Source organism: Ursus americanus, chromosome 25 (genome assembly GCF_024610735.1).
Source record: "Ursus americanus isolate L20-20 chromosome 25, mUrsAme1.1.p, whole genome shotgun sequence".
Classification (NCBI taxonomy): domain Eukaryota; kingdom Metazoa; phylum Chordata; class Mammalia; order Carnivora; family Ursidae; genus Ursus; species Ursus americanus.
In genome coordinates, this window is record NC_142151.1 from 27,221,388 (window position 1) to 27,236,898 (window position 15,511).

At 35.8% G+C, this 15,511-nt stretch overlaps 1 protein-coding gene across 8 annotated transcripts in view; it reads left to right on the forward strand.

Moving 5' to 3' along the window:
• CCDC91 (coiled-coil domain containing 91) overlaps positions 1 to 15,511 on the forward strand; it is a 311,062-nt gene that overhangs the window by 170,188 nt on the left and 125,363 nt on the right. For all 8 annotated transcript variants that reach the window (XR_015721662.1, XM_045811835.2, XM_087855733.1 and 5 more), the window contains exon 8: positions 12,254 to 12,361. Coding sequence is in view for 7 of the 8 variants with exons in the window: in XM_045811835.2 (XP_045667791.1) it covers positions 12,254 to 12,361 (108 nt within the window). In the remaining variant the exon portion in view is untranslated. The remainder of the gene's footprint in view (positions 1 to 12,253; positions 12,362 to 15,511) is intronic.

The window sequence follows — 15,511 nt, forward strand, 5'->3', positions numbered from 1 at the left end:
CTGTATATTATAAACAAGATGCTAAAACCCAAACAGTGCTTGACACATGAGTAGTGCTTATAAGTACTGTCTTGACTCTTTTAATGAGAAACTAAGAATGGGTAGATTCTTCTGTAGTCTAAGAACATCTCACAAAGAGAGTTTTCTGATATATTTGTTTTCTCTTCTTGTTATGTTCAAGTATGAGAGTATTGAATCAGGTACACCATAGTTTTAATGTATTAGGTACATGAACTTTCTGCTACTCACGGTGGAAAATTGATACAAAATTGTTACATAAATTGAAGTTTTTCTGAAATTATCTTGATTAAAATTCTTGATATATTCATTTCCCATGTTAACGAACATTAGCTTTATTGAGAATATTGGTCTTCTGCCTTTTTTGTAAAGTTTGAGTATGTCTGAAATACCTTTTGGTAAGGATTGCTTTGAATTTTAGCAGTGTACCATATGTTAAATGCCAGGGTGGAGTATCACATGCCTGCTGTATTCCATTTTTCAAAAGCATCTACTTGCTAGTATTTTATTTGAACTCTTGAGTTGTTTGTACTGTTTTATAAGGGAGAGCATATTACATTTAGGAGACCAGTTTTTCCCAGGGTGTAGAATTACTTGTATTGTATAAAGTTCTGCTCCAAGGAGGGGGGGAACAACTTTGTTTTCTCTTCTTTTGATATTTTTCCTTGATTAAAGATTGCTAACTTTTTATGCAGAGAGGGGAGAATAAGTATTAAGATGTGTGAGACCTGTCGTGTATCATTTTTTTTAATTCCATTATTTTGTTAACCCAAAGGTATGAAATAAATTTATAGTTTCAGTTATTTGATTGAACAAGGATTCTCATAAATTCCAGCTTTTATCGTATGATCAGATTTTTCCTGGACAAATACGGATGTTTGCTGTTGCCAATAGACTTTGGCCTAACAGCATGCTAGATACTAGTGATTGGTTTGGAACTAACGACTTGGCTTGTCCATTCTTATCCCTCCCACCAAACTTAACCTCAGCGGAGGATTGAGAAAGTTTGGTAGTTGAGAATAGTTCTTGTGTGCCTCCGAGTTTCTTGGGATAAGCCAGAATTTTGCATGCAAGGCTATTCTTGTGGTTTTTCCAGCCAGGCCAAAACCAGAAGGCATTGGAAATCTTGCAAGAGACATTGTTCTAATATAGATTTAAAGCTTGCTCTTTTATACCGTGACTGGTATATCAGCCTGACAGTGAAAGGAATGAAGGGAGGAATACTGTATTGAGGATATATATTTCAAATTTTTGCTGCAGAACAGATCTTGAAAAATATCTCCAAAGATAAAAAAAATTAATGAGTAGGATTTATGTAGTTAGTTGTTTCTTAAGACACATCAGACCTGCCTTTTCCCCACTGGTTATTTTTGGCTTGCCCTCTAAAATGCACTTTGAATGCCATAGGTTCAGTTTTTATATCACATCAGGTTAATATTTGTAACTACTGTGGATCAGATTTGAAAATTTTATCAATACCAGTCCTACCCACCTGGGCGTTTGTTGATTAATTATAGATTTTTGCTTATTGTCATAAAAATCCAGGCTACTCTGTCATAAGTATCTTCCATCCAGAATAATATTGTCTCTCCACATTGACCGGAATGAAGCTTGACCTGTTCACTTGGGATAACAAGTTTTTTCAAATCTTTCTTTTATGTAAGCTTATTCAGTAGGTTTCTACATCTAGTAATAATGCTGGGAGAGTGATTATATAGTGATATCTGTAGGAGAATCATTTCTGTAACTACTCCAGTCAATGTGGTGTATCAGTCGTGTGCTTCTTAATCTCTCCTTATTCCAGTGAACTGAATTGTCATCAAGGTCTGTCTGGATTCAGGCATTTTCAGTCTTAGTGCCTGAAAAGTGTTATGTAATTAGACTTTAGGGGGAAAAATTGATGTGTGTGTATGTTATAGATTTATTTTTATGCATTTTTTATTGGCCACCAATATTCCAATTAGTGAAAGACTGCATACCATAGTTCTTAGAGGCAGGAAAGATAAACTGGTGAAAGTTATTCTTATACTCATTTAATTTTCTTTTCTTTTTTTTTTTAAAAGGTTTTTTAAATTTATTTATTCGACAGAGATAGAGACAGCCAACGAGAGAGGGAACACAAGCAGGGGGAGTGGGAGAGGAAGAAGCAGGCTCATAGAGGAGGAGCCTGATGTGAGGCTCGATCCCATAACGCCGGGATCACGCCCTGAGCCGAAGGCAGACGCTTAATGCCTGTGCCACCCAGGCGCCCCTCATTTAATATTCTAAGTCCATGTGAGGATATGTACACAAAAAGCTACTTCAATTTTTTAAATCTTTTGCCTCTTTGAAAGGATGTAAGAAAGGAATGGTTAGCTGTATTCTTTCCTCTGAACTATAAAACACAGACTCTGAGGAAGGAAAGCAGAGATGTAATAACCAGTGAAATTTGGGAGAGTAGCGTATCGAGATGTCTGTGACATTTGTAATTAGTGCGCAAGTCAGTATCATAATAGAAAGCTGGTTTTGATTTTATCTTTAAGTTCTTGTTAATCAGGTTTGGGGATCCTTCACATATAAGAATATAGATTTTATACCAAGGATAAATTATTAGGCCATAGAAAGATTTATCCTGTTATTTTCAAAATATTTTTTTGACAAGGTGTAACACATGTCTGTAGTATAAAATTCAAAAGATGTGGAAGCACCAAGTTCAACGGTTATTTGTTCTGTTTTTGGTTTAGCAGTATGTTCATATAACCAAATATTTTTAGTAATTAATCCACTGTAACAACCTAATGTGGGCTAATGTTCAGCCAGCAAGCACTACTTTGTGCCATTTTCTACTAGTGAAATACTTCTATACCAGTGAGCATATTAATAGTTCTCCTGAACCACTTTAATGATTTTGTCCCTCCCTCTGGGGCTTCTCCCTTACCCTATACAATCAAGCTGGAGCTTGGCATTGCAGGAGGCCTTTGGTACCTGCTGTTACTGGCGATGGCACTTCTCATTGTTTGGTGCCCAATCTGGTAGATTTGAAATATTTTACATATCACCTCAAATATTATCACTTCTGTAATATATGGCTAACTTGTAACTGGAAAAGAATCCAGTTCAAGGATCTTACCTTATCATCAATGTTATTCTTCTTATGATCAAAAGAAAACAAAAAGGAAAATTTAAACTTTTTCAATATGGTTTGATTTTTTTTAAGATTTTATTTATTTATTTGCTAGAGACAGAGAGAGAGACACACACACAGAGAGAGCGCACAAGCAGGGCGAGTAGCACGCAGAGGGAGAAGCAGGCTCCCCACTGAGCAGGGAGCCTATTGTGGGGCTCTATCCCAGGGTCCTGGGAACATGACCTGAGCTGAAGGCAGATGTTTGACTGAGCCACCCGGATTTCATGAAACCTCTCCTCTCTCTCCATGTCAATAGCTTTACAGTGGGGAAAAAACATTCTTTTCTGATCTTTGAGATCTAGTATTTGGGGAATGATGAATCTTGGTTAGTTTAGAGGAAAATTCTTCACTTTAATGGTCTTAAATCTAGTAATTAAAAAAAAATGATGTGGATCCTAACTTGAATCCACATAGCATCAGTTTTATTTATCGTGAAAAAGTGAGGAATTTAGTTCTCAGATACCAGCAAATGGTTAGAACAATCCTATTTTGAAGTACCAATATAAAGAATAAAATCAACAGTCATAATTTCATAGAACTCCTTTGTCTTTGGCAGAGAAGGAGCTCTGTTATTCTCCCCACTTAAGAGATAAAGAATCTGAGACCTAGAGAAACACAGTGCTTTTATCAAACACATATAAGCCAAGGAGGAGTTTTATATAAAAGCCAGGTCACTCAAACCTTGATGCAGGATTCTGTTCAACAAGTTATACTGCCTCCTTGGAACATGAATACATGTGTATTTAAGTCAAATATTTCTACCATGTATGTGGGTTTCTTTTTTTCTATGGTCTCTGAAATTTCAGAAAATGAGATGCATTGTTCTTTAGTGTAGCCAGGTGCTTCGTTGTTTTAGACACAATTCTTTTTTCTTTCTCTCTCTCTTTCTGTCTTTCCTGAAACTGTAGCTCTTACTCAAGTCACAAGGAGCAATATTGTGGCATCTGAGGGTGAGGCATATCCGTGTGGCAGCGTTTCCGAAGTTTGAAGTCTCTGGAGGCAGACATGCAGAGCCTCTGTGCTGTACTTAATTTTAGAAACTTCTTAATTTTAATGTGTTGTCCATGGCACAAAAGGAATTTTCACTGGGAGACTTTTGTGGTGTTTGAGGTAACAACTCTTATGTTACTAGAATCCCTTAACAACAAGGCCAGCAGGAATGATTCCCTCTGTCCTGAAGATTTTCTTTGGCTTTCACAGCTTCCAAAGCACTTTATAACATGGCTAGACTATATTGAATTTCTATGTTTAGATCTACACCCATAATTTAACATTTTTCTTTTTGAATTGTATAGTACCACGGCACTGTAATTCAAATACATAGAAAAACCTGAGGATCACTGTAATTTCAAACACTTGAGATCTGTAACAGGATAAATTTTCAACAGACTCAACATGACCTTCTTAATTTTCCTTTTTAAATGAAGGAAAAGGGGACGCCTGGGTGGCTCAGTCGGTTAAGCATCTGCCTTCAGCTCAGGTCATGATCCCAGGACCCTGGGATGGAATCCCACATCAGTCTCCCTGCTCAGCGGGGAGCCTGCTTCTCCCTCTGCCTGTGGCTCCCCCTGCTTATGCATGCTCTCTCTCTCTCTCTCTCTCTCTCTCTGTCTCTGTCTCTGTCTCTGGCAAATAAATAAATAAAATCTTTTTAAAAAATGAAGGAAAAGGAAGAGAGAAATGCTTTTTTTTAAATCCATTTTCCCCCATAATTTTAGGTAGTAGTTTCTGTCCTGTTTCCTAAAAAGAAGCGTGACTAAATCCATCCCTATCACTACTCAGACATACTTTTGAGAAACATGCACTTTGATTCTCCCCAAAGGTTGTTACAGGGCCTAATTTCTGCCAGCCTGGGTAGCAGGAGACCATAAACCTAAACTTGTATTTGGAGCCAATTTTGAGGAAACGAAAGCCTTAAGTCCAGATTGAAGTCTTTCTTCTAGAGAGTTATGCTCCCTATTCCTTTTTACATCGCACTTTTAAATCACCTCTCAGTGATAGGTATTAATCACATTTCTTCTTTTTGCAACCCAACAAAATTTTCTAAAATGTCTAAATATTGTTTTCAGGGGTAGCCTGATATTCTCTTCTAAGACATCCATATGTATATACCTCAGCTGGATTACTAGCTCACTGAGCAGAGGCCTTTTAATCCATACATGCATATATGTATAATATCTGTTTTTATGACCTACGATACCTCAAACTATCATTTTCTCCTCCACACTACAAGCCATCAGAGCTATAGATTGATGTCTTAGATCCCAAAAATGGCGAGAGAGATTTTTGATTAGTCAAGAGTCATTGAACTTTTAAGACAAATTGAAAACCAAACTCAACTTTCGGAGCCAAATCTAGTCAGCTGCCATCATTTGGACACTATGTCTTCATTTTTATAGTCTTTGTTGCCAGTTAATTTGTAAAATGGAGAAAGTTAAGTATTGTAGAAGAATTGCATGCTAATATACAGAGTGTCCAGATGAAGTTCAAGTAAGTATTACTTGCCAGATATACTTGTAATATATCTATGGCACTTTCTGTGAGAATATGAAAAACACTAGCTTATTCTTGTTAGGATTAACCCTTCATTACCAGAGAGGAAAATTGCAAAACTCTTACCGAATAAAAAAATGTTTATGCGTGGTATATTAATTGTAAGTTCCTAATTTACTTGTATATGAGTAGCCCCCAAACATCAATGCTACATATTTTTATTCTTTCACAAATTGTCCATTGATGGAGAAAGCTTTGATAGCATTTGAGTGCTTTTGGTACTTTGCAGTGCTGTTCGAAGATATTTATAAAAACAGATTATAGATGCTTCCTTGTTGAAATCCTTTAAGGCTTTTTCACTGCAGTTAGAATAGAATTGAAATGCCTTTTCACGGTCTTCCATGATTCTGGTCCTCTACCCACTTTTCTGATCTCTGATTCACTTTTCAGGTCTAAGGGTCGATAAGAACACAGGCCCTGTGGCAAGAAATTTGACCTGGTTAAGGATTAGAAAGAAGTTGGCTACAGCTGTAGCATCTGATGGAATTCTCTAGTTCCTATGATCCACACTGGCCTCTTTGCTAGTTCTTGAGCTCATCAGCCTTATTCCCACCCTTGGACTTTGCACTCTTTTCTTTGATGGAAAGTTCTTTCCCCAAACATTCGATATGACTGAATTTTTGTTCACTTGTGACATCTGAACTCTATTTGTGCCTCTCCATAGACCTCTTTCTTGACACTCCTTTCTAAAAATTTTCTTTTCCATTTTTTCCCCTGTTTTATTTTCTTTACAGCCTGTAACACCATCAGAAATAGTTTGCTGTCTGCATTCCAAACTTCCTCTGTGTCCCCTTGCCAGTAATGCAAGTTCAGGAGAGCCAGGCTTACGTCTGTTTTGTTCACTCTGTAACCCCAGCTCCTAGAGCAGCATCTAGAATAAAGTGCGCATTCAGTTAATATTAGTTGAATAAATGAAGAGTGAACAAAGAATTAAGTGGCTGTAAAAATAGAATACATGCTTCCTTCTTGAAGAGAAAATGCTGAATTGGGTTAAACAGCTAAGACAAACGAGGAACAAAGTGGGTGGATCTGAATTCGGTTCATTCCACTGAGTCTTTTCGTGTGTATTGGGGCATGTTTCTGAACCTCAGTGCCTGTTTCTTTATCTGTCAAACAGGGATGTAGAGTTCATGGAAAAAAAAAATGGATGAATTAGTTGGTGAAATGAGATTCATTCATCAGTTTTCCAAATGTATCTCAGTCAAGGAGGCTCTCCTTTTGAATAACAGACTTGCTTCCTGTATGTTAGAAAAGTTGAGGTTATATTATAAGACATGCTAATAGTTTAATAGCCTTGCAAAATTTAAAGTAATATTTTGCTTAAAAAGAGCTCTTCACTAGAAAAAAAAGAACTGTGAAAGTATCCCTTCAGAGTTTTAACTTACTCATTTTGCAGATACCTTTTATTTTGCTTATTTTATTTTTAGTTAAAAATTGGAAAAGATCTGAAATAAATTTTTGAAAAGCAAACCGTGATATTTTTTCAAGAAAGATGAAATTGTGCTTGATTTCAAATGGCCCTTTACAACAGTTAATCTGTACTACTGTAGTCAAAAAGGTGAACTAAGAATATAATTACAGACATTGTTAACATCAAAGTTTTAATAGTTTCTCTATGAAGAGACAAATATCAAGCTTGGACATGCCAAAATCATGACATTTCTTCAGTTCATTCAACACATATTTATTTAATGTCTTCAGTATGTGAGGTACTGTTGTAGCTGTATTGGGTAGATACATCAGTGAATTAAACAAAGATTCCTATTCTTCCGGGGCTTAAATTTTAGAGGGGCTGTTTATTCTATGCTTTGCTTCCAGCTTGCTGCATAGTTTCATACCTTTCTCCTTTTGTAAAATATGACTCAGAGGATTGATACAGAAAATTTGGGGGTGGCTTTTAAAAATCATCTAATTACTGTTGCCTAAAATTAGCTACAACATGTTCCTTTGAGGTTATATGCTAAAAACCAACATGATATTAATGTTTTGGAGACCATCTGCTTCTTTAGACACATCTGCTTTGCAAATCTGGACATGTTGTTTAATTTGATGAGGCTGGATCAAATCTATAAGAATTGGGCTATTTCAAAGGAGAAGAAAAACTAGATTTTTTGAGACAATGGACTGTAGTTTAGATTGTAGTAGTCTACTTTGGCTATAGTTCTTTTAATGGAATTAAAAACACATACCTACTGCGTATGGGTAATGGTTGGAGTGAGGTGGTTTTGACTTAGTATATTTGTTTTCTATAAGTCTAATAATTGTAGAATTTATAACATACTTTTCCTTCCAAGGACTTTGCAGTCCTTCACACACATCATTTTATTTATTCAAAATTTATCCTCTGGGGTAGAAAGGATGGACATTTCTAGTCTAAAATAATAGCTTAAAAAATTGAAACCCCTGTTAGGGATTAAATGTTCTTAGCAACACTACTAGGTATTTACTCCGAAGATACAGATATAGTGAAAAGAAGGGGCACATGCACCCCAATGTTCATAGCAGCATTGTCCACAATAGCCAAACTGTGGAAGGAGCCAAGATGTCCTTCAACAGATGAATGGATAAAGAAGATGTGGTTCATATACACAATGGAATATTACTCAGCCATCAGAAAAGATGAATACCTACCCTTTGCAGTGACATGGATGGAACTGGAGGGGATTATGCTAAGTGAAAGAAGTCAAGCAGAGAAAAACAATTATCATACGGTTTCACTCATATGTGGAACATAAGGAATAGCACTAGGAATAGAAGGACCATAGGGGAAGGGAGGGAAAACTGGAATGGGAAGAAACCAGAGAGGGAGACAAGCCATGAGAGACCATGGACTCTGGGAAACAATCTGAGGGTTACATAAGGGAGGGGGTGGGGATGGGTAACCAGGTGATGGGTTTTAAGGAGGGCACGTGTTGTGATGAGCACTGGGTGTTATATGCAACTAATGAATTGTTGAACACTACATCAAAAACTAACGATGTACTATATGCTGCCTAATTGAACATAATAATAAAAAATATATACTTAGCAACAGATTTGGTAAATGAACTTGGTAATTATAATTTGAAGCTTGGTGAACTTTCCAGTGAATATTTGTGCCATTCATACTATGATTTTTTTTTCTTTGAAGATTTTATTTAAATTCTAGTTAGTTACAGTATAGTGTAGGATTAGTTTCAGGGGTAGAATTTAGTAATTTTTTAAAAATATTAAGTCTTAGTACAAGAATCATCATTCATCAAATAGCTATTGCATGTGTCCACTGTGTACAAGGAACTCCGTAGGATGCTGTGCAGTACATAAAGATGGGTAAGTTAAAGTTCTGTTCTAAAGGAACCTGCAGTCTTGTTTGCATATTTCAAATTCTTCTTAAAGAAGTATGGTTATTAGTTTTCCTTAAGCTCAGTGAGTTAATCCCTTGGGATGACACAGACCATCGCTGGTAGAACTGAGGCTAAAACATATGTTGAAAATTAATAAAACTTTCCCTGCCTTTAAAAGCATTTTTTTCATTATAGTATATTTGTGTACATCTTTGTTTTTCTGCCTCTGCATACCATGAGGGTCTTATTGCTTTTTACATTTGTTGAGAGTAGTTTAAAATAGCTTATAAAGGAAATAATTCTTTCAGATATGTCTTTATAGTGTTCCTTGTATCTTTGATGTTTGTAGACACAATTAGAGAGGAAAAAATAAATTGCAGGGAAATTTTAAGATTAATGTTCATTTTTATACTTAAGATATACAAGAAATGTAAAGGCATTTATTATGGTATATTACATTGGAAAATAAGTATCCAGTTATATAATGATAGATCATGCTGTAAAAGCAGGTGGCTAGTATCAATTTGTGTTTGTAGTGTGTCATTAATGATTACTATTGTAGTTGCAAGGAAAGTGTTTGGAAATTACCTCTTTTGTTTGGACTGTGACACTAACAATACGGTGTTCAGTAGTATTAGGCCAAATTTTTAAACAGTCTTGTTATCACATACAAGGGTTTTTAAGTATTTGGCACCTGCTTATTTTGCTGCCTTCCTGCCTCCACTCTTAACTGCAACTCTCTTTAATATTTTTTGCCTAGAATAGTGAGCCTTGCAGGCAGGCTTCAGACATCTCTTCTTTGATGTGGTTATCTAGAGAATGTTTCTCTTCTGCAGCAGACAACTCAGTGAGGACAGACTTTATTATTATTATTATTTTTAATCTTTGTGTTCCTAGTACCTACCTACCTTCACGTCTCTTTTGTAGGTGGGTGGATTTAAGTAACTGAATGTTCCTAAGATGAGAGGTTTAAGCTATATAATAGGCTGGTCACTTTTGTATAGCTTTTCACTGTGCTCCGTAACCATATCTTTGACTCTTAACTTGACTCATTATCCTATCGTGTTGCCTCTGTAAAGTTTGGAAGAAAATAAGTATATGGTGTACAAATCAATCACTAGGAAAAAATTCTGTTCCATTGTGTTTCTTTCTTTCTTTCTTTCTTTCTTTCTTTCTTTTTTAAGATTTTATTTATTTTAGAGAGAGAACATGCATAAGTGGGGAGAGGGACAGAGGGACAGAGGAGGAGGGAGAGGGAAAGGGAGAGAGTCTCAGGAGGACTCAGCGCTGAGCACAGGGCTCAATGCAGGGGCTTGATCTCACCACCCTGAGATCATGACCTGAGCAGAAACCAAGAGCTGCAAGCTTAACAGTGGAGCACCCAGGTGCCCCTCCATTGTGTTTCTTAATTATGGGGAGAAAAGGTTTTAGTTCATTAACTTACATGTTTCTCCAAAGGATATATAAACTACTAAAAATCTATATAATCTGTATAATCTACTAAAATTGGGTTCTTAAACTGTGGGATTATTTGAAACCATGGCAAATAGCAAAGTGAAGATAGTTCTTCCCATTAAGCAAAACAATTCTGTCGTATCCAAGTCCCAAGAAAAGAATGGCATTTTTCTATCTACAGAAGATGTCGTGAATAGACCTAAGAGGATGATCTATAGCTATAATGTTCTTTAAATTTTCTGGAGTCCAACAAACACTATATTGTATTTTGCCAAAGGTAAATTATATTTTTACATTATCTAGTCACAGTTTAAGATATTAAATTTTGGGGCCTTATATAAATTAATCATCATGGAATCTTTAGAGGACATATAATGTATAAACGAAGGGCTGAAGCAATTCTATTGAGCGCTTCTTTAAATTTTAGTTAAACCTCAGTCAGAGTTTTATTTTCCTTTACTAATGTCTAGTCATTATGCAACTTCAGAGCGACAGCTATTGAAATATAGGAGTGGTAGCATCATCAGACAGTTTAACATTTGCAAAAGAAGGTTGATTATCTAAAAATTTGAGACTTATCCGGAGGTTTAAAAAAATATTTTTGTCTCAGTTTTTAAAAATATGTGCATATTTATTTATCTCCTTAATGCATGTTGTTTCCAACCAAGTAAGTCTATTTTCAAAACAGAGATTATTTAAGAGATTTGGCTTATTTTTCTTTTCTTGGTGAATGTGCCAAAGGTCTGTTTTCTATAAGACATGTGTCTGTTTCAACTTACTATTTTGATTATGAGTAGTTTATTATCCAGATAGACCTTCAAAAATAGAATATTTGCTAAAGAATTCTTATGTATATGGTTGAGTACATATTTTAGAATGATTTAGGATTTATAAATAGCATGTAATGTAATATTGGGAACACATTAACTATAACATACAATGCTTTAATAAAAAGGAAAGAAAAAAGATGATAATGTTCTCAGCATTCCCAATAAGGAAGTGAGTGGGTGGAACATCTTCAGATGCTGATTTGGCTTCCCTTAGAACAGTGTTAACGTCTTTATATTTAACCGACTCAGGTTCCAGCATTTACACCACCCACTTAAGTTTGTCCAGTCTCCCGAGTTTTATTACTTTTTATGAATACTGCCTTGAGATTCTGACTTCCACAATTTGACTTCTACCTTTTTATATTAGGGGCGTGAACTTCCTGGGGGGCAGTTCTTTTATGTATGAAATTGCTCAGAGTTTCCATCTGCTTTTACTTGACTTGTGGTCTTGAAGATCATGCTTGGCCCATGGGATATTACAGTGTGCCGAGAGGATGTGGAGTTTTGTCAGCCAGTGAAATATGTCTGTTTTTTTTTTCTTTCTTTTTTTTTTTTTTTTCAGCAGCTTTCATACACTCCTCATCCTGTGTGGTCTTCACTAAACTGAATTTATATTTAACAGAACTACTCACCCTCTTTATCATCTTCTATGACTTGGCCTTTTTTAAGGAGAAGGTGTGTGGAAGTAACATCTGAGCCAAAAACTGTAGTGCTGGCAATAGGAAAACCTAAAACCGAGAGCTTGAAGTAGGTTATAGATGAATGTGTTCAATATTCACAAATGTGTATTTTGTAATGCAGAGGAGTATCATATTTCAGATATGTACAACTGTCAAAAAAAATTCTCATGCCAACAGTAGACTCCAAGTTTTGTGTGTGATCCAAATGACTGTTTTGCTTCTTTTTAGGCACTACTGCAGTCTTCGGTTAAGCAACAAGTAGAAGCTATTGAAAAACAGTACATCTCTGCAATTGAGAAACAAGCACACAAGTGTGAAGAGTTGTTAAATACTCAGGTAATAAAATTGCACATCCATTATATATTTATACTTTTCTTCTGACTCTCCTCCCCTGAGAGCTCTATAACTGTTTATTCAGTTTCGTGCCATTTACTTTCCTTGGTGTATTTTGGAGAAAAAAAAATATGCTTATGTAAACTTAATGTTAAAGTTTGGGAATTTTATGAAAGACTAAAAATAGAGCTAAAGGCCTAAAATATGTGGCTCCCCCACAAATTAATGATAATTCTTATGTTAATATCTGAGTTATAATATTACTCAACAAATGACAGAGGCTAAGAGATGACTATGAATGTATTATGGCATGTGAAATGATTTTTAGGAGTACAAGATTTATAAACAATGTTTGAATTTTTAAAGGCACTTATTCATGTTTGAGTTACCTTTCATTGCATGTAGGCATTGGTCTCTGAATTTTTTCACTGAATTTTTTGTTTCTTTTCTTGATTTAATGTCTTAGAAGACATTAGAGACATGATCAGCTGATTTACACTGAACAATCAGTTGAAGAGAATTTATGGAGGTGTCGTACTGTAAGGAATATATTCAAGAAATTCCAGCAACACTTTTAAATAACATAAAATTTGGTAGGTGAAAATAAAACCAGCTTTACTTAACAGAACTCTTTTATATCATGGGAAGAAAATATACTAAGAATTTGGAAAACAAAGTTAGGGGTAGAATTTAAATGGCAACTTAATAAATATGCCACCCCATCACTGAGATTGCGGTTAATTCTATTAAATTATTTCAATGTCATTTTAGTAAATGGCTTGAAAGAGGAAATACACAGAGAATTTTATAAATTTAATACAACAATTATATTCTTTTGGGTGGTGAAATACCAGGTCGTCAGAGGTATAAAGTATATGACTTTGTAAATGGACAGAAAAATAACAGAGGTGAATTAAGGTCACAGAACTGTGAAACAGCAGAAATCAAGGCAGGCCAGGTTATACCCTAAACTCTCTGGCTTCAGGCAGCAAAGATTTATATCTTACTCATGCTGCATAGACACTGAGGATTGTTCTTGGGGCTTGGTGCCAAGTCGTCCTCACTCTAGGAACTGGCCTGGTAGTGTAGTTCCTATATGGAGCATTACCTGTTATCATTGCAGAGTGAAAAGGAGTCCAGTCAAATTTCCTACTAGTAATTCAATATTCTGGATTGGAAATGATACTTCTACTCTCAATTTATATCCATAGTGCTTCACCTCATCGTATTGGGGCCAGGTAGTGAGATCGTACTATAAATCTGAAAGGGAGGGAGAAGGAAATATTTGGTAAGCAGCATTAGTTATACCACAGTTGGCTCTTGTAGTTGCCAAATATTCCCAGTCTCCATCTTACAGGCAAATTTACTTAACCTGTCTCCTTGGGAGAAAATCTGAAAGTTCTGACCAGCTATGGCCGTAAGCTCAAAAGTCCAGTATCTTTAGATGATAGGTAGGGAATGATGTACCACAGTCTCTACATTATCAGGTCCAGATATATAGTCCCCTTTGACCTGAAGAACTAGAAACTAAAATATATGTTGTTTACCTTCAACATATTTGGTATACAATGGCAAGATAAAGGTATTCACTATAAACGCTCTCAGTAGGAAAGCTGAAGAATCAGAGATGCACAGCTATCATTAATATGTAGCAATTCTCAAATCTCAGTGGACAGATTAAATAAGATCTCTGTTATGGGACTAGGATTGGTCTTTGACTGACCATGATTCTCTGTTTAGGGTTTAGGTACAAAGGCCTGCCTGCCTTTGTCACTTAACTGTGTTACTATGGAATGTCGTAGGCTCTCTGTGCCTCCACTGTTCTTTATGATCTTATAGATTTTAAATTTTTCAATATCTTTGTTGGCTATATCTGAGTATTGGTGATTATACCATGTCTCAGCCTGCTTTGTGACTATAGAAAACTGGGAGGCCTGGGTCGTTTTAGATAGCAGATAGTGACAGTCAGGGTAATGGTTCTTTGGCTCCTCATCTGTTTGATTACAATCAGCTCCATTTGTCAAAGGCAAACCCACAGTTATTTTAGAGGCCTACTGCCTACATTTAATATGTTTATATGATTTTCACCCCTATACTTGCCTGTTTGTCTGTATCTTTCTCTTTTTTTCTGATTAAAAATAACTTCATTTATCAAACCTGGGTTGAAGAAATTCCAATGGTCTCTTTTCTCCCAACCACTTTTTCCAAATGAAAGTATATACAGGACAGTCACAGCCTTATTGGGTCTGTGCTTGGAGACACTGTGGATGTGGCTAACATACACTTGGTTTAATACTTGCTGTAAGGTTGAATTTAGTTGGTCTTTGTTGCTCAAAGACCCTCTCAATTATTTCTTTTAGAAGTTGAGGTTGGGAAGGTGGTTATTCCTGTAAGTCCCCAAATTTCTGAACTTTTTCTGTTACCTGTAATTCAGTTCTTGTGAATTGTCTTTTCTTCTGAATTCATTGCTGAACTTGTCTTTTTCTTACAATGCCTTGTCAGAATTAGCCAGTAGCAGAGCCGATAGCAGAGCTAATAAGTGAACTTAGCACAGTGGTAGGTTAAAAGATTAACACACAAAAATCAATCGTGTTTCTATACACCCTCAATGAATAGTCAAAAAAGAAATTAAGAAAGCAATTCAGCTTACATTGGCATCTTAAAGAATAATATACCTAGCAGTAAATTTAACCAAGGAGGTGAGAGACTTGTCCACTGAAAACTACAAAACAGGGGTGAAAGAAATTAAAAATAACCTAAGTAAGTAGAAGGACATCCCATGTTCATCAATTGGAAACATTGGGTGAGAGCACTGTAAGACTACCTCAGGACATACAGAGGGTCAGAGGCAGTTCAGTGTGATGAGATACTGTTTAAAAACCAAACACCTTTTAAAAGGGGGTATGATTACTAGGTAAAATCACATAAAGTGTAGAAATGGTAATCCCACACTCGTTTCTCTAATCATATTTCATTAGATGCCATTTGAAATTTGAAGTTAGTAAATTTAGTTTAACAACAATATTAGCTGGATGGTTCCTTAGAAATAATTTAGTTTAGCCTTTGTGTGTATGTGTGTGTGTGCGCGCACGTACATGCATATCTTTCTCTCTCTCTTTTTCTCTCTCTCCTTTTTCAAATTAAGAATTTAAA